The sequence below is a fragment of the Triplophysa dalaica genome, chromosome 22 (assembly GCF_015846415.1).
Source record: "Triplophysa dalaica isolate WHDGS20190420 chromosome 22, ASM1584641v1, whole genome shotgun sequence".
Classification (NCBI taxonomy): Eukaryota; Metazoa; Chordata; class Actinopteri; order Cypriniformes; family Nemacheilidae; genus Triplophysa; species Triplophysa dalaica.
The window spans coordinates 8,072,289-8,097,076 of NC_079563.1; the positions used below are offsets into that span (position 1 = coordinate 8,072,289).

General features: G+C 37.9%; 1 protein-coding gene across 1 annotated transcript in view; it reads right to left on the bottom strand.

Moving 5' to 3' along the window:
• Positions 1–344: 344 nt before the first annotated feature.
• The window catches only part of LOC130411611 (leucine-rich repeat transmembrane neuronal protein 4), a 104,539-nt gene continuing 80,095 nt past the window's right edge, over positions 345–24,788 (bottom strand). The window contains exon 3 of the mRNA XM_056736380.1: positions 345–7,897. Coding sequence (XP_056592358.1) covers positions 7,559–7,897 — 339 coding nt within the window. The 3' untranslated portion in view covers positions 345–7,558. The remainder of the gene's footprint in view (positions 7,898–24,788) is intronic.

Sequence of the window (24,788 nt, forward strand, 5' to 3'; positions counted from 1 at the left end):
TAAAGACTGGATTCAGGTGGCTGGATAGCAGTGGTGGAGCCATGCTGTACAGTCAGATCTCGGTAGTTTACGGGATCCTCGACAAATCCAGCTTTCAGAACCAACGACAAGATGGGAATTGCATGTTTACACCATTGCCTCATTTACATAAATTCTTCAGTGAAATCGATTCCTGAAACAGCAGAAACAACACATGCAAATAAATAAAGCTACCAGCAGGCGCAATTCAGTGGAAGTGTATTCCCACCAGAATATTTGTTGTTAAAGATGTTTACTTCACAATCAAACATGCACATGTAGACTTAAAAAGTGCGGACGGACATTCTTGTACATTAGATCTTTAAATTACTTTATTTCTGGTCTCATCATCAAAATTTTTACAAAACATTGTTTTTCTGACAATAATATACTCAAAGAGCCACATTTTTGCATTTGGAGCAGGTCTTCACAAAACAGTTTTCAATCTGCGTACAGATGAAAACAAAAGAAAACAACAGCAAACTAACCAAAGGAATTTAACAATGCATATTTACATCCCACAGAAAAAAAAAACACAACCTTAGACCAGGCGAAGCCAGAGAAACATGAGTTTTTATAGAAGTTAATGGCCTACAGGGGATGAAATGGAAGGTTAAAACTCAGGGGAGAATACAAATGAGACAATATTGCTTTTCATTGTGTTTTTGCCCTATGTAATCCATTCATATATTGAACGGGGAAAATGAATTAGCACAAAAAAGCCAAAATTTTCCTTGAATCGTTAGTTTGAGTTCTCCATAAATCATCACGGCCCTGATCATTGATATCCGCACAATTAGCAGTGATGTCATGGCTCTTGTCTATTCTGTAAATTACTTCAGTAGATAGAACTGGAGGTCTTGGCTGAGCATCGGTTATTTCTTACAAAGGAGATCTGCTTTACAAATAGAATAAATCTTCAGCCTTGAACATGCTGGATGGACAAAACAAAAACAAAAAATGTATGAAATGTCTGGGTAACTGTGGAAACGTGGGAGGTACTGCGACAAGTTCACTACCAGTCAAAACTCTCCACACATTCTTGCATTATTATTGCTAACTTCCACATTACAAATCGCAACTTCAAAACAGCGAAAAAGATGAAATTATGAAAACCATTTAGTGAACAAAAAGTGTCAAAGCTATTTCGCTGTTTAGCATCTTTAAAGCTAACAACATGCAGGTGCATTCTGGGATGCTTTTTAAACACCCCAGTAAACTAGACTTGTTCTCCATCATAACACGGTCCGACTGATCCATTAAAACTTGTTTCTGAAACAAAATATGTGTTTATAATTGTTTATAGAGAAGCACACATTCAGAAGTGTGTACAAGCTTTTGACTGACAGCGAACGTCAATACAAAACGAACCAAAACTACACAGAGCGAAACCGATCAATACATTTCACCATCAGGATGAATGATGTGATTCAACAAGCTCTATTTAAAAAGCAAACAACTCTGTATGGTATGGAATGCAGTCTGTTCATGCTATCATGTGTCTGGGTGTCAGTTGTTGGGCAAAAATGTCAATCGGCGAAACACTCCAGAAGACTTGGGTTGATAAATGATGTGATCTAGACTGTCCCTTGAACAGACATACAGTATTCGATCTAGAACAGCCTCGATCATGTGCAATTAAATATGGCTCTTACTGTAAAGTCTCTAAAGTCATGCTCTTAGCAGATTTAAGGTGACTTTGATCCTGCGATATTGACCAGATCCCAGTAATACAGTCCTTTTGGTAAATTTGAAATGAACTATTCAGACTTTTCCAAAAACTAGTGAACTGCCAGTGTTTTCGGGTATCACAGACATGCTCATGAAACAAAAATTGGACTATTTTATAAAATACTTTTTTTCACCCGGCCTTTGAAAACCCAGTTAAAGTTTTTTGTGTCTAAATCACAAAAAGTGATGCTTCTAAGATAATGCATTCAATATTTGCCAACTTTAGTTTTGTTTTCTACTCATTGAGAAAACAAAGTTGAATAAAAAAGAAAACAAATAAAATAAATAAATGTCTAATTAATATATTTTCAATGCTACCAATAACAATAGTTATATAGAATTAGAAATATATCTGGACAAATAGTAGCAGAACATTTGTGTCGTATGTATTTTTAAATACAAATTATTTATTTTGTATTCAACAATACTCAATATTCAAATCTCCAACAAAAACTCAACATTTCAACCCAATATTTTATTTGACAGTTTGACATTAACAGGACATACACATATTCGTTATAAGAATAGCCAAATAATAAGAGATATCTTGATTTTAGTTTTTTAGTTCAATTATCATTTAGACTAATTTAAAATTATTTTTTTCAATCTGAGGCCCCCTTGAAAATCTGCGGCCTCCCCTGTTGGCCATGCCCCCCTGTTGAGAATGACTGTTCTAAGGTATTGCGCCATTATCTTTGTAAAGTGCTAAACTCCATTAAAATCAACTACGAGTCCAGTCTCCTGTGTGCTTTGTGTAAGTGGTGCTATTTGTATTTGCTGCCTATGTTCCGTGTTTCAATTCCATCAATTATGATGTTTCATGAATGATAAGATGCTGTCTTCAAGCATGCAGGGCAGCTCACTAGAGTTTGGAACGGAGCCTTCGGGTCTTCGTTCCAATATTTGTCTGTCCATTTTGTCCAGCATTCAGTTATAACCAAATCACGCCACTCAATGTTTAGAGAGTTTCGTGGGCTGGAGCTCTGGCTGAATGTGGCAGATTTAGTAGACAGAGAATAAGTATGGTGACAAAGCCAAGTCCACAAAAGCAGCAGATGTTAGCCCCATGGGCCAACCCCCACAGACTGACAACGCCGCTACCTAAGCCATGTGCAAGCCTGGAGATAAGCAAGGTTTTTTCTTCTTCTCCAGTGTCTGCACAGATGAGCAGATGTATGTGTTTGCACGTAGGTCCTCACAAGACTTTCGCCCCAATTTTTGTAGTATACTGCTGTGCGGCAGAGGGGAATGAAATGGCCGATTAGCTCGGTTTCCTTCTGTTGTGGCTTTTTCTCGTCCTTCTGGATATGTACATTAGACACTTCTTTGAGAATTAAAAACGAAGTAAGAAAGTCTGCTGCCTTCATTTAAAACCAAGCCTTGAGGGAATAATGTGTTCCCAACAGACACCCAAAACACAACGGAAATAAAAACAAACCAACCAAAAAACGAACGGGCATCTCTTTGGAGTTTTGTTTTTTTCCTAGCACTAGCAGTTTTTCAGCTTTCGTGTGGATGAACTGAATCGTCTTTGAATATTAGTGAATTACACCCACAACCAGTGTTATGAGGGACATCCTGCATGGAAAATGTAAAATAAGCATCTGGCTTGTTTGCTCTCTTCAGTGTTAATAGCATGTTTATTTGACGGTTTGTTTGGAAAATGAATGTTTTACTTCGTAAACATTAAAAACAAATCACGGCACCCAACGTTTCGAATGCTCGTAAAGGAAATGCGAAACGCAAGCAAAGATGCATGGGCGTGATGGAAAACAAACGTCGCGTCTTACGTAAATGACCGCAGCAGCAAATTGTTACTACATTAGCAAAATTACATCCTAAAGCTCCGTGCACAAAACGGCTCACGGTTGCTTGGTTAACTGATGACTGTATCAAGAGACCAAAAAAGGAAACGTGGAGAAGCACATTCTGCAGGTATATTGCAGAATTACGGAGAGAGGAAATTACATAAGCGTTCAAGATTGAACATTTTGTGGAGGAGGTGAATCATTGCTTTGAATGATGGCTTAGGGGATCTAGTCAAGCTAACTCATCCAAATAGCAGATGTGATTGGATGCTATCGCAGGCATTTCTAGTTAATTAGTTTGGAACGTAAAAATCTTCAAATGATGAATTTCTGAATAGACGGCTGTGTGCCGAGTGGACAAACTGATACCCCCTCAAACAAATAATCCTAGCGCGCTCAAATATATAATCAGATTTGAATATAATCATTTCTATTTGATACAAATAAATATTATATCTTTCTAATCATTTTATTTCCGTCTTTCCCCCTAAACAACATCGTCTACGTATGGATTTTCTGAAACAATGGCACTGAGCTAATGCTTCGCTGTGAGGAACGTTTTATGAGGTTGTAAAGTTCTCGCAACTTACTTAGAATTGAAATGCAGTGGGCAGGTAACCCTATTAGCATTTTCCTAATGACATCAAGCCAATGTACCCGATACATCATGCATGAAGCCTCGGAGCAAACTACAAGTCAGTCTCACTGAACAAGTTGATATTATTTGCCTGAATGCTAGAAAATTTAATCCAAGAAGAAAGATTGAAGGCCAGTGCCGAATCAGATTAGAGCACATACAAGAATCAAAGTCAATATCACAATAAAATGAGTATGGATATCCTCCTTTCGATTTTCAAAACGAGTACATGACAAATATCGGTGAGGAAAGGATACAAAGAAGCTGAAAATCTACCAAGGCTGTGAGATGAGGAACTTAATACAAACAGCAGATAGAAAAATATCAATCTTGGAAATGAGGGGTCATATTGAGTCTCTCTACAAGCGTAATCTTTGATCAGATGCGCGTTTAAACAGCTGAGGATCTGTCCGTTTCACAAACGTGTGTCAAAAGAAGCATAACAATATGTTTCTTTATGCTCTCTATTTACAAGATAAACATATGAAGAAGAGTCGACGGCTGTCAGGAAACACTTCCAAATGTCTATACGATCGGACAGCGGCGCTTCTCTCGCCATGACATCAGTTTCTTTCCTCTCCACGTCTTTGTGGAGCATTCCGGTTGATTCTGTTCCCATTACTAGCAAGGCTGAACACACCAACCTTGGGGATGTGGCCAGAGCGGTCACCACGGCTCCTGAAAAACACAGGTGATGATGTCACCCCCTGTCATTGTTCTGGAGCCTTCCACTGAACAAGTTGAGATTTGAATGAACGTAGCGGTGTCCACATTGACCGATGGTGAGGTTCCATGTCCACATTCATTGTGTGAAGTCCACACACACAGGCACGCTGGGTGAAAAAATCAGTTTACAGGCAATAATTCCATATTTGTTTGTATTCGTAAGTCCATTTTCAGGGTCAGAGAAACACAATATCTAAAAGATTAGACAATGATTTGTAATGACAGTAAACTGTGGTGTGTGATTTGGGAACTGTGAAGCTTTTTAAGACATGTTATGTAATGTGATGACTGTATGTCAAAGTCATACAATAATATTTGTTGAAAAGGTTGATGATCTCTTGGGGAATGCAGACAAATAAAATAGAGTCAAAAGTCACTTTGTAATCACAAATGAGCTGGATTGAAGAGACTTAGATACTGGGAACAAATAATGATTTATAATATAATACGCATTATTTATAATGTAATAATTATTTTCAGGTAGGTGAGGTCAGGGGCAACTGTGACACAAAATATGAAACGGAAATTGTATGACTAAATCCCCAAAATAATAATATTATTAAAAAAGATATCCTGCTGGTAAAAACACAAGGACAAAGGATTTATACTTATTGCAAATAATTATAATGTTGGTCCCACTTAGACATTTGCATTAAGCAACCATTATCTATCGGCTGAATAAATTAGCACATCATACATGCAAAAACTTTTCAGTTAAATTCAAGCAATGTCATTTTTATGTAGATGTGTGCTGTTATAAAGATAGACGTACAGTGAGTTGATATATTTTAAGTATTAATATTGTAAGTTTAATACATTTTTAGTTGCCCCCAAACTTCACCCTTTTTTGTAATCGATTTAAAGTAAATATGTTTAATGTAATGCAAATAATAATGAAAATGTAAACAAAAATATAAATGTGTAACTGTTGGCACATATTTATCTTATACCAGAATACATTTATACAAGGCGTCTTATGAAGAATAAAAATGAAATCATGAGTTACAATTGCCCCTGGTCTCTTCTATATGTAATTCTTGCCATTTCATCCAATTGTAGCAATTTCATCTGTGTAGCTTCTTTGCTAAGTGACATCTGGAGTCAGAAAATCTCTTTTTAAGATTAAATGACCTGAGGTTACTGACCATCTCTACATGAACTCAACTCACTAAGAAAAACAAGCAAATGCAAATACAAATTTCGGAAGGCCCTCATTAAAGGTTCAAGCCTTCATTTTCATTAGATCATTGGGAAGTCATTTGAATTTGGGTTAGGATGAGCTTTTTTACTCTGAAACACATTCTACGCAAGTAAATGAACACTTTTTATGCACGTTAGTCTTCACGTACAGTACTGTTAAGTTCTGAAATGTCACTTTCATTCTTAGCGTAGCCATAAGGGGCACTATAGCGGACATTGCACTACAACCACACAGGAACAACAATTTTAAAATAATCTTGTTTGCTCAAACTCCTTAGCTGTCAACATATTTAAAAATAGCTTCCTGAATATCCAAACATTTAATGACACCGACATTTGCCCGCTATTTGTTAACAAAGTGACGCATACAAGTATAATGTGTTCGCTTATTTGAGTAGAATACATTTCTGGTTGGAGAGTACGGTGACTCCAACATGCACACAAACAGAAGGTTTATTACCCTTTACCTTCACACAAACACACACACACACCGTAAGTAAAACAGGTAAACTAGGAACACAAAGTTTCTCTGAAAGCTTCAATTCTGGTTTTCAGTGCTAACTGAACTGAAAAAAAAACCAGGCAAAATGTCGTCTGTCATGAATGGCAAAGGTCCGAACGTCATAGTACGCGTACAGATTCAGTTGTTTGATTATATTCTGAAAAGAAACACAAGCTATATGTACATCTAAAGAAGCCTGATCTTTGGTACATGTGCACACTGAAAGACCTTGCTGTGTGAATCTTCATTTAGATTTTAATGAATGCTTTATTTATACTCAAGATCTTCCATGCTCATGTCTGGACAGATCTGTCTTCATAATCGAATAATGCGGTGCATTTATGGACGCTCCCTGGCAACTAAATGAAAATAACAGTGAGAGGCCTTAGAGCTGAACATTAATATGCTTCTCTTCATTCTCTCTCTCTAGTCAAAAACCCTGTTTTTTGCACATTCCTTTTTAATTCCTCTTTCCTTTTAATTCCTCACTCCGCATGGGAGAATCACCATTATCTGCTCCACAGTGGAGGCATCCCGTCGGTACAGAGCAGGGGCTGAATGCAAACGAAACCACGTTTAACGACTCATGCACGTTGCACCGGTTTTCAATTTGCCATTGAGCAGGACGGGGAGAACAAAAAAATAGCAAGCGCCTTTGAATGGGAACAAAGAAAAATGGACAAAGACATGGAATCCCATTTTCCAGGATACACTACACTCCACAATGGAAGTGTACCGTACACAGGATCCTCCAGCAACATTGTGGGAATGTTCTTCACATCTCTATGTCCGTGAGAAACAGTAAGCACAGAAGATACCGCAGCAGTATACACAGTTTGAGTCGCACCGCTGCGGATAGACGGTGGAATGTTGATCACCACCCAAGCACAGCCTCTTTTAAATTACCCATCATGCCTTGCTTTCCGAGAGGGGCCGCTAGCGTCTAAAAGTGAGAGTGCTGGTGGAACGTTCTGTCGTTGGATAGCTAACCGAGCGTTCTGTGGTGGGATAAGAGATGCTGGGCCCCTCAACGGGAGCTCTCTGGCTGGGTGGGGAGCAGGGCCCCGGGGGGGCCGTGTTGAGGGTGGGCACGGCGGGAAGGGCTACAGCCTGGATGGTGCTCCGCTCTCGAGGGGGAAGCTCCTCTAGCCCCTCCATGCTTTGCGGGGGACCCTCGTAGCTCATGTTTAGCCGCAGGGGTTGATGGGCCTGGCAGTAGTCCACGATGGGCTGCTCGTACCTGTAGAAGGTCAGCGTGCTCATCTGGTGAGGCACCTGTGGATGGATCGAAAGAAAGAGAGAAATTAATAACATATTAAACGAGACCTTACGAGTCGTTTAAACACCCACTACCACAACGGTCAATAATAAGATAATTTACACAAAAAATAAGAAGTCTGTCATTATTTTCTCATTTCAATAGAGCAAAGTGCTACAGGCAACACAAAAGTGAAATAATGAATATGGTGGCTACTATGAGACCAGGGGTGTCAAGCTCTTAAATTGCACCAAGTGTCCTGCATCCAAAATAGAGGCTTCTCAAACCATACGATAGCTTTGCAAGAATAGCAATCCATTATTTTCTGCTGGGTTTCTTACATTTGTCAAGAATGTACATCCTATAATATATTTGACAAGCATACTTAATAGAGCAATGATTACAACAGTACATTTTGAATTCAGCTGAAAATTATTTATACAAATATGTATTGGAATATTGCTATGGATAGATGGATGTAACGATGGATGGATAGATATTTAAATATGTACGTACGTATGTATTTATGGATGAATATAGATGGATATATAGATGGATAGATAAATATGGATGATTTATGGATAGATAGACAGACATATAGACATACAGACAGACGATAGATAGATAGATAGATAGATAGATAGATAGATAGATAGATAGATAGATAGATAGATAGATAGATAGATAGATAGATAGATAGATAGATAGATAGATAGATAGAGTTTGGTTCCTAAATGAGATAACTCAGTTTTTTTCCGAAAATAATGTTTTTTATGATGTTATCATGTTTCATTGTGTTTTATTTTAGGTAGCTGTATTTTTGGACGTATTATGACTAAATCAAAACAAAACAATTGCAGTTTGATTGATATTAATTGGAACGCACAATAAAACAATAAATGCACAATATTTAGTTATCTCATTTTGGGACTAAACTCTTTTTATGTAGATGGATATGGATGGATGGATAAATATAGATAGATATATAAATGGATAGAAGATTATGGATGATTTATGGATAGACAGACAGACAGACAGAAGTTAGATGGATGGGTGGGTTGCTGGACGGGTGGCTGGACGCACATACAGATGGATGGATGGGTGGCTGGACGGACAGACGGACAGATGGATAGATGGGTGGATAGATCAACGTTTTGTTGACCCTTTTATTTCTTTAACACAAAATGCCTTATATTGTGATAATAAACAATTTTTATATAGATGGATAGATGAATATGGATGATTGGATAAATATAGATAGATATTTAGATTGATAGTTGAATATAGATGGATGGATATGGATAGATGGGTGGATAGATCAAACTTTTGTTGACCCTATTATTTATTTATTTAACACAAAATGCCTTATAATGTGTTTAAAAACGTAAAACTCAATAACACAAAACATGTGTTCATGTGTCATCATTATAAAAAAGTTATAAAGTGATATACAATCAATCTTTAATTTCACTGAAAATCTTGACTTCATGTCCATGACTAATATTCAGTCAGACATACCTTAAATGAGCCAGTTATTTTGATTCACAAAACCAGACTGAATGATTCAATCGTACTGCTCTGTTTCTTTGGTATTTTAACTCATCAACCCATCTACTTTCAAGGGTTAACACCCCACTGAATCAAATGATTTGGAATGTAATACAAAATTTACTCGGAATGACACAAGGGTGAGTAACAATGACCGATTCTTTTGTATTGGCTAGTTATTCCTTCAAGTCATTTGAATAATTCCAGATTAAGTTTATGTATGAATCATTCTGCATTTCCTCCTCATTCTCAACCCACTTGAATTTCCTCTATAAGCTCTGCTTCCGTCTGCATTTAAAACCTGCCTCGTGGCACACGTTTTCAAAGAGGCATCGTACTGGTACACGTAATAGCTTTTTTCATGGAGTGCAAACCCAGCATCCGTCTTGCTTCCCAGTGTGTGTGCCGTGCTCGGTGGTGATTCACACTGTGGATACACGCAGCACACACACATGAACCCCCGCATGGGTTGCTGCAGCTATTCCCATGATAAGTGACACAAGCAAATATGTCTTTCCTTTTCATGCAGTGACTCCGGTGGAGTCGCAGGGAGGAAACGTGTCGCATCTGCCTGCCTCATGTTTATCTTTCCCACGGAGGGGACGTCAGATGCATAAGGCAGGGTAAGGCAGCTGCCATAGCTTGGCTGCGTGGAAAATGCTAAAATATGTATATATGTACAATATATGTCTAGTATGTGGGCTGTAATGTACATCATTTCACCACCCTCCACATACACAGATGTTGGGTTTCCATGTTTATCCACAAGGTCACAAATTACTGGTATTACTACCTTGGAAGGGACATTTGGTCCCCACAATGTACAGTTTATCAGGACCACACACACACAGTACAGTTCTCCACAAACACACTTTCTCTACTGACTTGCCAGTATGACTATAAGGCAAATGCAGTAAGCCGGGACAGTTGGATATAAAAGACATTAGCAGCACAACATAAAGTTTACAGCCGTAAGAGCTTCAAATAATGCTTGTATATTCACTTCCATTCAACTTTATTTCCATGGTGCTTTTCACAATTCAGCATTATTGTAAAGCAGCTTTGCAGGAAATGTATTTCGGAACAAACAGTAGAGTCATCCCTTATAACGTAAATATATTTTCCTATATATTAACCGTCAATATATTAAATAATTGAACATATATTTAAAAAATAAATTGAATAACACGTTTTAATTAACAATATATTGAATAATACATGAGAAATTGCAGTTTCTCATAAGTAGCCTAAAAATATTTTTTATAAATGTAAGCACTTGGTTCCAATATGAAAATGAAAAAGGGTTTAAGCAACAACAAAAAAATAAGTGAAATACTGCTTTAATTGTTTTAAAGTTTAAAAGGTTTTCTGTTTAACTTAATTTTATTTTTTGTTTTGTTTTTTCTTAGCAATTTACAGATTTACAGAAGACGCACACTAAAATGTCATTCTGTGCAACAATCTTGTCAGGCAAATTTACAACAAAAAACAATTTATGACATAATAAAAAAATCATTATTTTATCCCCAAATGCTAATTAGTAGTAATTTTACATTTTTTTTAAATGTACCACGATCCTAGGTTTTGCCCATTTGTCAATACGAATGTTTTACTCATTTAAAGAACAATAAAATGTAATATGCTCCCTTTTTCTTTTATATATTCTACAAGTCAGAATAAGTATGTTTTTTTATTTTGTACATGCATATTATGTTACACTGAATGACGACATTTTATTCTCCAAAACTTAGTTTAAACCATAAAGTAGACAGCTTTCTATGGACATAAAATCACTTTTGTAAATTTATTTAATGGGGACATCTTAATGTCTCATATGGAAATGTATTATTAAATATATCCCATATAATGCGTCTAGTATGTTCCCATATATTTTTAAACTATAAAATATTATTTTCCAAAACAACCTAGCATAACAACCCAATAACCAGCATGTTTCGGAGCGTAAAGAAGAAAGGATAGAAATCATAGACAAGAGGAAAGTAAAATACAGTTAGGGGTAAAATATATAGAATATATTATAATATTTTATAAGCTGTACATTATCGATTCAACCTGTGAAAATAACTGTCATTGTATTGCAATCGGTCATTATAATCATAGGTCTAGTAAGCATACTTTAGTTAGGCTTAATGCTTTATCATTTAAAAAAAAACACTTCTAAGCCGCAACAACATAACAGCACAAAAGCTTATAAAGTCCTCAACCTTGGTTGGTGACTACCCTGAGCTGTACTGTCAAGAGCAGATTCATTTAGTCCATTTTATGCTTTAAAGAGAAAAAAATCAATGACTGACAGACTATTCAATTCAAAAATAACATTTCCTGTTGCTTGCAAAAATACTTCAACCATAATACTCATTTGCCCCAAAACGCTTTCTTGCAACCAAATGCTTAAATTACAACATCCATACCCAACAGCAGGCTGACAGTACCAACCTAGCAACCCTTGACTCTTTGCCATGTAAAATCCTGAGAAGATCTCTATTTGACTTCTGGTTAACTGACCTTGATGTCGTTGGTACCAGCACACACTGATACGCTCAGAAATCACGCTGAAACAATGCTGAAATCCCTGCGTAATATCACAGAACAACCAGAGTTGACTGCTTTCATAGTGCTTAATTAGAAAGTGAAGAGAGAGTGCAGAGAGACCCACGTACCATCACCAAAAGTGCACAGAGAGAACATTAGTGATGGGAAAAGTCTGCCGGCATGACAGTGAAGGGGTTTTACAAAGAGCCTCCTGACAGGAAGTAAAATAAACAAGCTGAAATGTGGGACCCACTCTCAAGTCATAATGAGATGCAGCGTGTCAGGGACTCGAGGTTTAAAGCTCGCTGTAAGCCACAATTAATTCCTTCCCTGACTAGAGCAAAGAGCTTTTGGGGTATCAGCAAAATGTAGTGAGTAGCTACTTAGAAGACGAGTTTAATGAAAGTGAAAGAGGAACTAAAAAGTCTGATCCAGTGGTAACATTGTGGGTTTTGCGTTTTGCTTTTAATCCATAGTGGTTAGCTTTGAGGTCATATAAAGTATAAGTTTGTGTACTGGTAGATATCCATTGGCTTTTAAGGTGAAGTCACTGGGAAAACCAAATGGAATTGCTAAAATAATGCATGTTTTCAAATAGGTAGGTGTTTTTACCACAATAATCATTGTTATAAAGATAGTTAACCCAAAATAAAAAATCATCATATATTCACCCTCGTGTCATTTCAAACTTGTACGACTTACCATGTTCTTTTTCAGAACACTAAAGAACATATTTTGAAGAATGTCGATAACCAAACAACATTGGTGCCGATTGATTTCCGCTGTATGGACACAAAACCACAGAGGCATTTCTCAAAATATCTTCTTTTGTGTTCCACAGGAAAAAGAGCTGTATGACAAAACAATTATTACCATGGTATCTAAAGTCAAATTATAGGGCTACAAATGATAATTATTCTGCCAATTTTTTAATAAAAAAATAAAACTGTTATAATGGATAGACCTCATTAAATCCTCCACAAACAACCAGAGCAATGTTTTAAGTGCGCCACAAACATGCCACATTATACTGTAATATGTGAAAATACTTCAACATCCAAAATAGATCCTCAACCTTTAACTGTTTGTGTTGACTGAGTGTGATTGATATGTTGAGGTGATGTCACATTTTGCATGTATTTTTTAACCAGTGGTAAACGAAAGCCAACCAAGAAGCTATGAAAATGAATAGCCATATAAATGATAAACAAGGCAAATCCTGTACAGTGAGGCGAACATAACAGTAATGTTTGTGTTAAGTCAAACCCTTGGAAATGAGCTCTCAATGATACCTTAAGCATTACCTCTGCAGTCTCTGCTGCTTAAATGACTCCATTAAGCTGGGTTTACTTATTACATTGTAGGCACTCAGTGGATTAGTTCACCTCGCTTTCTCTCTCTCTCTCTCTCTCTCTCTCTCTCTCTCTCACACACACACACACACACACACACACACACAGAACATACTCTTTCATGACTGTACCCTCCATCCGCAGATTGTCACTCGTTGCATTGATTAATTATAATATATGTACTACTAACTGTTTCAGCAAATTCTGAACAAAGTGCAGGACATCAATCTAGTGTGTGAGAGGGAAAGAGCTCTTGTCTTAACCACACCTTCAGTTTAAGAGAAGCGAAAACCATCCACTGCCACTGTGTAAAATAGTACACATGATCTTAAAGGAATTTAAGTGGCTAATTCAATTGATTTAATTCGATTTGAATGGAAACAAAAAACTGAAGCCCCTCCCCTAACCCCACCCCTAAACCTAACAGTCACTATTTTGCGAAGTGGCTAATTCGTATGATTTTATACTTTGTGAATCGTTCAAAAACGTATGATTTTCAGAAAAGGCAATACTGAAGCCCCTAACCCCACCCCTAAACCTAACCATAACTATTTTACGAAGTGGCTAATTTGTATAATTTCATACTATGTAAATTGTTGAAAATGTATGATTGTCAGAAAAAGCAATACTGAAGTCCCTCCCCTCCCCTAACCCCACCCCTAAACCTCACCGTCAATATTTTACGAAGTGGCTAATTCGTTTGATTTCGTACTATGTGAATCGTTAAATACATACGATTATCAGCGAAGCAAAACTGAAGCCCTTCCCCTAGCCCCACCCCTAAACCTCACCGTCACTATTTGACGAAGTGGCTTATTCGTATGATTTCGTACAATGTGAATTGTTCAAAATATGTGATTATCAGAAAAAGCAATACTGAAGCCCCTCCCCTAGCCCCACCCCTAAACCTAACCGTCAATATTTTACGAAGTGGCTAATTCGTTTGATTTCGTACTATGTGAAACGTTAAATACATACGATTATCAGACAAAGCAAAACTGAAGCCCTTCCCCTAGCCCCACCCCTAAACCTCACCGTCACTATTTGACGAAGTGGCTTATTCGTATGATTTCGTACAATGTGAATTGTTCAAAATATGTGATTATCAGAAAAAGCAATACTGAAGCCCCTCCCCTAGCCCCACCCCTAAACCTAACCCTCAATATTTCACGAAGTGGCTAATTCGTATGATTTCGTAATTTTTGAATCGTTCAAAAACGTATGATTATCAGAAAAGGCAATACTGAAGCACCTCACCTAACCCCACCCCTACACCCACTATCACTGGCGCGAAAGCAAACCGTACTAAAATGTATGAATGTGATTGTACAGTTCGAACCAATTAGCCGCCTCGTAAAAAAGTAACAAATTCTCGTGAGATTGTGTTGAAGTGCATCGCAGAATTTTCGATCAATTTCAGATGCAGTCCTGGACGTATAAACACTCACCAGTATTAATCAGACAGATGGTCAAACTCTTGAGGACGAATTCAATCCCACAATGCCTCTGGTCTCAACGCAGATGAGGTCTAAATGCATTCTATTCAGTGTCTGTCACGTCTTTCTGTTCTGGTCTGGGTCCCCGGTGCTTTCATTTAGAGCGGTACATATTGTGATGTTTCTTAACACATTGTCTGCTACCTCATTACCCAGATAACAATACCGTGGCCAACTACAGTCAAATTGCTGGGCCGTTTGTCCATTAGGGTAGACCGTGACTGCAGGAACTCATCAGTATGTGGGGAACGTCGTGTCTCTGCCATTCCTGTTTATTCAGAGCCTAACAGGGAATTCTTGTGCCCTAGCCACTAGCTATGCAAATGAGCAGGCTTGCGTGGCATATTAACTCCGTACAGTGGAGCTTACGCTTTGATTTGTTGTTTGCTGCCGGCCGCAGGAGCACGCCAAATAGATGTCAGTATCGGCTAATAGATGGCCCGCAGAGAACCGTAAGGAATCTATAGGATTAGATTTCTTCATACGTTCAGGCCAAAACCATTCGGTTATGAGAGATGCTATAATACAGTGTGTCTGCGATGCATTCTTGCGAGAGGAATTTGAGTGCAACAATGCATTTAATGTGTCAGAGAGGCTAAACAAGGCAAATGACATTCACCACCTGCACCAATGAGTCATACTGCAGCAGCTACACGCTCACAGTATGGAATCTGCTAGCTCTTTAGTTAATCGGATGACAAGTGTGATAAGCAATTTATCGCCTATTTTTGTGAGTGACTGGCTTCCACGCACCAACCAATTATTTGCGTGTGCAGGCGGAGCTGCGTGTAATGGGGGAGCGTACCACAGAATGTTTCAGCAATGAATTTGGTTGCATTTGGGAAAAACTGAATTTTTAATAACAGACATTTTGAAGAATCATATTTTCGCTATTACCATACATCAGTGACTACCAAAGCGGAAACTCCGGCCCACTATGCACTGTTGTTGAAACAACATTAATGCTGTAACTTTTTTTTGTTTGGTGTCTTTTCAAACCTGTGTGACTTTCTTTCTTCTGCAGAACAAAGAAGATATTATGTTGAAGAACATTGATAACCAGAAAGCATAGACTTCCATTGTATGGAGACAAAAACATAAAGGCATTTCTCAAAACGTCCTCTTTTGTGTGCGACTGAAGAAAGTATCATGTATAGGTTTTGAATGACATGAGCATGATTAATGTCGGCATAATTTTTATTTTTGGGTGAATTTTTTCTTTAAATAACGAAAAAAAAGAAAGAAAAATATATATATATTTCTTCACCATCGAAAGCCATAAGCGTAGGAAGAAACATTCTTCAAAAGGGTCTTGCAGATATATTTTTGTCACGATCAAATGCGCTTAAATCATTCCTAGAAGGGTTTAAAAGTGTTACCACGGACACATGTGTGTTGCGTCAGCACGCATGAATATTTAATGTTGCAGTGGTGTGTGGATGCGCACAACACTGATGTTGCACGGCTAGCCTGTGTGACACTAAAGCCACCAGACACACTTTGGATAAAAACATGTCCGTGGGCCCGGGAGTTCGCCTGAGCTGCAAAGAATTTAAACAAGCAGAAGGGGAAGAAAACGCCTAAAAGAGAAATGGGAATTTGGGGCTGCCGCAAACCGTCACAAGTGTTTGCCTTCCATTTATATAACAGATGAACTCGTGCATTATCTGTCAGAAACTGAAAGGCTTGGCAGCGTTTATCCACTGAGGTCTGCGCATTGATCATTGGGAATTAGAATAAAAATGTGGACGCTGTCAGTCTCCTTAATGGAACAGTTCATCTGAAAACAAAGGGTCAGACGCTATAGTCACAAACCTTTGTGCTTTTATTTTGAAAAAAAAAAAAAAGTAGAAGAATTGTAAAGATATAAAAGCGGAAGCAATAAAAGTGGGCAATTTTTTTTACAAGGTCACAAATTCTATGAATTTATAGAATCTCATTTATACAGTATGTTTTGGTTTGACTAAGTTTCGTTACAGGGTTAGGGGTGGAGCTTAATTTCTGCTTTTTTAAGTCAAGATGCACTTTTTAGTTTTTGTTTGTTTTTTTATTGCATGAATTTAAGTCATAGCAAAGTAAAAAAAAAAAACATGTTTTTCTATGAGAAAACAACTATTTAGACCCGGTCATGATGCTGTTCAGAGATTTTTAGATTTATTTAAAGCTTCACAGTCATTGTTGTATGACAGGAATAATTCTTCAAAAATCATCCTAATTTCTGTTCCATGGATGTAATAGTAGTTTAGCAACAAAATTTGCATCATGTATTTAAAAAACATCTTTAAAGAGGTAGTTTACTCAAAAATGAAACCCATTGACTTTCATGGGTGTTGTGTCCATAAAAAAGCCGCCGTTGTTCAGTCACCAACATTCTTTTGTGTTTTGCAGAAGAAAGTCACATAGGTTTTAGATAACAAGAGGGTAAATCAAGACAGAATTCTTAACTTTAGGGTGGAATATCCCTTTAAGGAATGTCCAACAGATGACAAATTGAATGATACCTAGAATTATGTATCAGATTTGTGTTTATGACAACAATAAAATGAACCCAAAATGTGATCGGGCGTGCAGTTTGTGCAAAGTATCATAACACATCAGGCACTATAAATCACATCCGTATCTCCGTTTCTTTGTGGCAATGAGCCATTTTCCATCATCTTTTAAAGAAGCGAGCTCGATCCGCACGCCCGAAACTGCTGCGTCCACCGGTCCGAAACTACTCCTATTTTCACTTTGTCTGGCTGATGAATATTTCCAAAAAGTAAAAAGGATTTTTGGCTCCGCGGCAGACGCCCCTGTCAACTTTTAATCAGGGATATTGAAAAGGAGTGTGTGAACGTGGCTTTTTAAGCTGGGGCTAATCAGACATGCTTGCGTGAATTGGAGCAAAGCCAGGCCGGTGTGAAGACCTCTCTCGTTCTTTCTTTCGCTTTCTTCCACTCTCTCTCTCTCCCTCTGTTTGAATTCATTTCAGAGAGGCAGATTATCTGAAATGAGGCATTCTTTCTGGAAAAGAGCACTCAGGATAAGCTCGGCCTGAAGATGCTTCTGTTTGAAAAGGATCGATACGGATTGGCTCTCCCTCCTGTGAATCTAAGTCTGGGCTTTTTGCTTTAAGGTGCTGTTGAGAAAGAATTACACAGAATTTACTGTTCTTTGGTAAATGGACAAATCCTTAATTCTAATAAATGGAGCTGTACACAACAGCACAGGCTGGCGAAACCTTCTTGGTAAATCTATTGATTTTATCTAGTTGTTTATTTTGTATGCTTTTGTTAGACTTTTCTAAGGTTTCAGCCTTAGATGAACCACTCAACGTCTCTTCGATTACTATGCTATGCGTATAGCATGCAAAAATTGGAAAGTGAATTCATTTGGGGTTCGATGTCTTTTGATGCGTTAAGCATGTATTTACTAATAGTGTGGAATAATGTTATAATAATAGACCCGCCAGCTCTTAAATAGCACATTACAATAACACATTCACACAGTTATATTTACAATTACACACATTAAAATTGTGGATATACTTCACTTACTGTGTATGAATAATTAACATTTTGCATTTGGAAATTATAATAGACCTAATAAAACCATTAAATAATATCACTTTTTTTAAAGAGTACATACCTACGGATTTTGAAGGACTTACTTTGGTTTAAGGAGTGTCCCACAACACGTTTATGTACATAGAATTTATTATTCTTACCTTTCTTCTTGACTGACTCTCAAATGACTTGTTCCATGATTCATCTGTATAATCCCTTCCTTTCCGCTAGCCCAGTGTGATGTGATTGGTCAGATGGTCTAGTCCGCTGTGATTGGTCTACCACGAATTAGGCTCACGAGTCACAGTGTTTGGGGGAGAAGAGTTAAGTTTTTGCGGGCAGTCCTAGCAAAACGTAGGTGGGGACTATCTGTAGTGACTTAAATCGGCAGCAGTTCGCGATCGGACTGGGACGACTTGTTTGAGTGATTCAGAGTCGACTCCCTTTTTTCCAAGCCAATAACTTTATTCATTCACCTTCGGCTTTACAACTTGGCAGACTGCATACTTTCAAACACGTCAATATTACACAACGCATGAAAAGTCATTTTCATGATCTCATGTTATGTACACTTTAAGACTCAGTAGAGGACTCCCTCCATATCAACTGTCCCATTTCTCACAATACCATACAAAAAATACACAAACATTTAATTTTCAAAATCAACCCATGTTTATTTACAGATAACATAGCTTGGAAAGGGTCGTGGAGGTGGAGAGTTGATATGTAATTATGTTGTGGTTTAATACCTCTAATTTCTTGGCTGATGTGTCATCACATAAGCGAACCTGCCTGGTGAGGTGTAGAGTTTGGTACCTTTGACATGCGTGTTTGTGTTCTTTTATGGAATTAGTAGCCCACTAATCAAAATTAAAACCTTAACACTAACTTATTTGTCAGTAATTGAGATAGATTGTAGAGTATGAAATTAATGAAGGGGCGTATGTTTTCATCGGCTGAAATAATGAACACGCCAGGAGTAGGTGGAAAAATAAATAACCTGCAGGGCAGTGCGTGGAAGGAATTAAACGTCATATTGATCAAAATCAGCAATGAATATTTGATACTAACTCGTTTATAGAATTGAGATCTAGCTCCCCTGACCTTATGGATCTTGGTTCACTTGCTTTTTTTGTGAATTACGGATGTGGATAAACAGAAGTCTTAAACAAAGGGGTGACCTTTGACCCGGTAACACAAATCAGTCTTACTTTGCGATCACACACGAGGCACGGAAGAGCTCTGCTTACATTTCCATCAGATAATCTTTTCGATTCAGACATCCTGACATTTGAGGTCATATTTTTGTGTGTAAACCATGTCACTGTATATAGATTCAGACATCTGGCGGTACAGTTCACAGCGAATGTTTGAATCGATATTGCTAATTTAACCACACGCCGACTGATATTGCCTCTGACTGTGAGCTTCTTATCAAAGCCCAGCCTGCGCTACTTTGATCTGATGCACAGCATAGTGGAAGAGATAACACGGACTGCACCTTGACTTCAAACCTACAGTTTATTTGCAGTGCAGACTTTGTATTAGCTACAGTAATGTGTACTGCCAAAAAAACCCAAACAACTTTATTATGGTGTTGATGAAGAAAATGATGATGGAGATGCTGGTTAAGGAAAGTAAGTAATCAATTATCATTGATAAATCAGTTTGAAATAAATAAATAATGGTATTACACTTATAAATACTAGAAAGTTTTATCGGCAACAACGTAAGCGGCCCGAATATATGTGGCCCGAACTTATCTTCCAGTAGGCCTCCGCAAAGAATCAATACTGTTGAGTTGTTGTCTTTGAATTCATTACATTACAATAAAATATTAATATAAATTCGTACTAATATAAATTAAATATAAAATAAATTGTAATATTATAACCAAACACAGTCTGGAAGTTAACTTTGGGCCAGGTGTGTGCATCCGATGAAACTGTCTATAATCAGATTGTTTAGCGTTACAGTAACAAAAATACGAACATGAAAGGGTTGCCTAGTAAAAATTATGTTCACGTTCAAAACCGTCTCCTGTCTTTCATTGGTCATACAAACAGATATTTTTACGTAGTAAATATCCGTAAATTTAGATGTATTTTTCATATCAAGCTTTATATCTATAAACTTGTCAAAAACTGAAACATCTGTATTATAGAGTAAACTTTAATTTGCGCTCTCTATCTTTTAATCCGCGCTTTCAGATTCTTGGCTGATAACCTCTCAATATACTGGCAGTGATACTGCTTTAGGCAGTCACAGGGGAAATGTCACTTCCATTTCCTCAAGATCGGGTCTAGGAAGTAGATTTGAGTGAATTGCCTTCTCGCTGAACTTGGCGTTTCTCTTTTGTCTGGGAAGTGCTTCCTCTGGAGGCCCGACAGCAGATATACTGATGAAACCACGAGTACTGTAGGGCAAACTGCGAGAGACAGCGGTTTTAAGTTTTCACTCGCATATTCTAATGCTGTTTGAATGATAATGTAAGAGAAAAGTCTTGGTAATATATTTTTTGTTTGTATTGTATGTGCATTGGTAGCATACATCAATACATTATGGATTCACTTTTGGAGATAAATCATTTAGACACATACATATAAACAGTATATTCATTCATATTTAAGACTCCAAGACACGTTTATAAATGCTGATATAAATTAATAATGTAGACTATTAATGTATGGATGCATTAGGAATAGATTCAAATATGTGCACTATAGGATGCATGTAATGATATTCTAGAGAATTGTGTGCTTCTAATTTTATAGCAACAGTTTGGGCAGGAACTTTTTCTATTTCAACATGACAATGAACTTGTGCACAAACCAAGGTTAAAAAAGAAATGATTGATTCAGTCAATCATTGGTGGTCCCAGACCTGAACCCCACGGAACACCTTTGAGCCAAACACTCATCACTCAAACACATCAGTTACAGTCGTTTCAGAATCTAATGTTTCAATAGGAATCACTGGAATAGATTATCGTGTTTATTAGAAGGGGGCGTCTTAATATGTTTGTCCATATAGTGTAAGTTGACATTGTAAGTCGATAACGGCATCTGATGTTTACCAGTGTAACCCAAATAAAGTGAGACTTGTCAAAAAACTAGTGGTGGGCCGTTAACGGCGCGCGATAAAAAAAATGTCGCCGTTAATCTATTCTCAAAGTTGGGTTGGGAGCTGGGTCTATACTACGCAAGCTATGATGACTTTCACCTTGATATTTTAGCGCGGATGTATACCAGCTTAACTGCACTGTACGAAGCGAGAACGAAATTTTTCGATTCGCGTGATTCGCGGAAGCAGAAGCCGCCTCATCATCTCATAACCAGGGCTTCATTCGCGTCCTTAGCGCCGCCTCATCATCTCATAACCAGGGCTTCATTCGCGTCCTTAGCGCCGCCTCATCATCTCATAACCAGGGCTTCATTCGCGTCCTTAGCGCCGCCTCATCATCTCATAACCAGGGCTTCATTCGCGCGATTCGCGCAGCCTCATCATCTCATAACCAGGGCTTCATTCGCGTCCTTAGCGCCGCCTCATCATCTCATAACCAGGGCTTCATTCGCGCGATTCGCGCAGCCTCATCATCTCATAACCAGGGCTTCATTCGCGTCCTTAGCGCCGCCTCATCATCTCATAACCAGGGCTTCATTCGCGCGATTCGCGCAGCAAGTAGGTCTATTGGCTCTTTGCATTAACATATAAATCACTCGCGCTTGACACGCCATTCGCGTTTGGTCTGAACACAACATAACGTTACTGTGAAATTACCGCATCAAACGTGACGTGCTAACATGGATGCAGCTATGAAGCCGCCGGGTTTGCTTCAGGGAATATTAATTTTTAAGAAGCTTCCCAATAGAAACATCGACAAGACTAAGGTTGTCTGCACCTTGTGCAATGCGGAATTGGTTTAAAAAAAAAAAAACTTTCTCTCAACAGGTAGCGGTCTAGCTTTAGTTGAAACCAGTAACTTTGTATTGAGATCTAATGTATTATGGCTCCTGTATGACATATCGCTTGTTGCTCCCTCACTCTTTGTAAGTCGCTTTGGATAAAAGCGTCTGCTAAATGACTAAATGTAAATGTTCTGTAGGAGCTCTTCCAGTCTCAAGTACCACCTAAACGCAAATCATCCCTTAGCTAATGCGGAAGTAAACACAAGTTCATCTTATTGAACATAATTTAATTTTCATCACCAATTATCATAGTAGAACAGCTTTCTCAAGCAGTTTGTGATGCATTTTGGAAACAGGAGATGAGCCCCTGGTCTAATGCGCCACCTGGCTTGAGAAACCCGTTCTCAAAGACTTACATTTAGTCATTATTTGGGTAGCACACATATTCTGAATGCCTTCGGCAGAATTCAAATGAGCCATTTTAATCTAGATTAATCTAGATTAATTTTGGAATTAATCTAGATTAATCTAGATTAAAAAAATTAATCTATGCCCACCACTACAAAAAACATTTGTTTTTTCTAATGCTTTAAAATACAGTATTGAGTTGTAAAAGCTCCTATAGACCTCAAATTGGTGCTTCAGTTCTATACACATCATCAGAAATGAAACTCAAGCTCTTTGTACTGTGAGAACCGGGTACAATCACGGAATTACTTAAGGAAAATAATAGCAGTAAATTCTTGCGTGTCTTATGAGTAAATGGCTCTTTTAGCCGCTCCCGCGGGAGTTCTGGCATTCCCTCACAGTTATCTGACAGGTGACGCAGCAGGGTCCCATCTCCAGAGGGAGATGAATGAGAGGTTGAGTAACCCCTAGAGCTGCAATTACCCCAAACACGAAATGGTCTTTTTCCCTTTAACCCTGCTTTGACCCATTAAAGAGAGCCTGTGAGTAGCCGTAAGTCTGAAGATCAGCAAGCTTTAATCAAACTTTAATAACCACCATTGACAACAGCTTGTTTGACAGCTCCAAAGGCATCATGCTGGGCTGTCCTCTGGTGACTCTTTTCTAGCGAACCCTCTTGCCACCAAATCAAGCTTTATCCTGGTCTGAAAGATCACATTTCCTAAAGAAAACCTTTTGTTCTAAGACGGTCCTTTATCTGGGTCTGAGAAATAGTTTTAACTCGACTTTGAAGAACGAGGTGTTGACTTTGATGGTCTTCTCTTCAATTGCAATGAAGAGAGCTGACTTATATACCCACCGCGGCTCGCTCGGCCTCTGTTGCTCTTGGGTCTCGAGTGTTGAAAGCGCAAATCTCTACAGAGGTGTTCTGATTTCAGGGCGGCGTGCCCTGGCCACCCCTCCTGTCACTTCAAATCTCTCAGTGATCTCGGAGGCTGTGCTTGGAGAGACTGGAGTAAATATTGGGCCTAGGCTTGGATTAAGCTGCCCAGAAATGCCATCGCATTACAGATGGCGGGTTTAGGTTGTGGGATTTAGCCAGAGCTCAACTGTCGTTTTAACATCAGAATGTGTTACCGCTAATGGCACAGTTACAGTCACTGCTGGAAAAGATGATGGAAGGTGAAACTTTGGCCTATATAGAGGTGAGTGGGGTAAAATGTGCCACTTTTTACTTCAGTGGTCCTCTAGGCAAGGAGGAGTGAGGTAGAAATAAAATAACATTTTAGGATGTGAGCTACAAACTGAAATTAGAATGTAATATAAATGTTACGGAAAGAAGAAAACATCTACGGTCTCATTTTCCAAAACTGCCACTTTTAGCCAAAATAATACAATTTCTCTATTTAAGCTCTTTTAAATACTTTTTATTGGTTAAATATTTGCAAAACCCACGGACAAAGGGTTGTTCTGACAAAACCAATGAAACATCATTGCAGCAATTATATTAAATATTAAACACATAATTCAGAAACACAAAAATATAATAAAGATGATTGTGTTCTCTAACTTGCACAAAGAATAATTTTAACAAAGTAATGAATTATTTCTGTATATTATTACATTTTCTAATGAAAATCTTATTACCAAAGAGTGCATGATATGTTGTAATTTAAACATTTGTCCATGACTTTTTAACAAAGTGTCCATGACTTTGTAACATTTTAAAATAACTGTTTACACACAAGCAGCGCGCACATACGCACACTCACAGATTTGCACTTTTAGCTTGACTTTGTTTGAAGTAACACACCTGCCCGACAAGATTTGTTTATATTTTCTAGTTAAAGGTTTTTACAATATTCTCTTGTTATACTGTGTACATGGCCATATTATCATCACCTTAACATACCGTTTTCAACACTTATAAATGATCACTTTTAATTTTCTATAAAAAAATATATTTAATTAATGTCTAATTATGTGGGCTGTGATGAATAACACCTTGTTTAGGCACCCTGACTTCTCTTTTTCAGCAAAATATGCTTCAAATTGAACATGTTTAGACTTAACATTTAGAATTATAACATTTGTT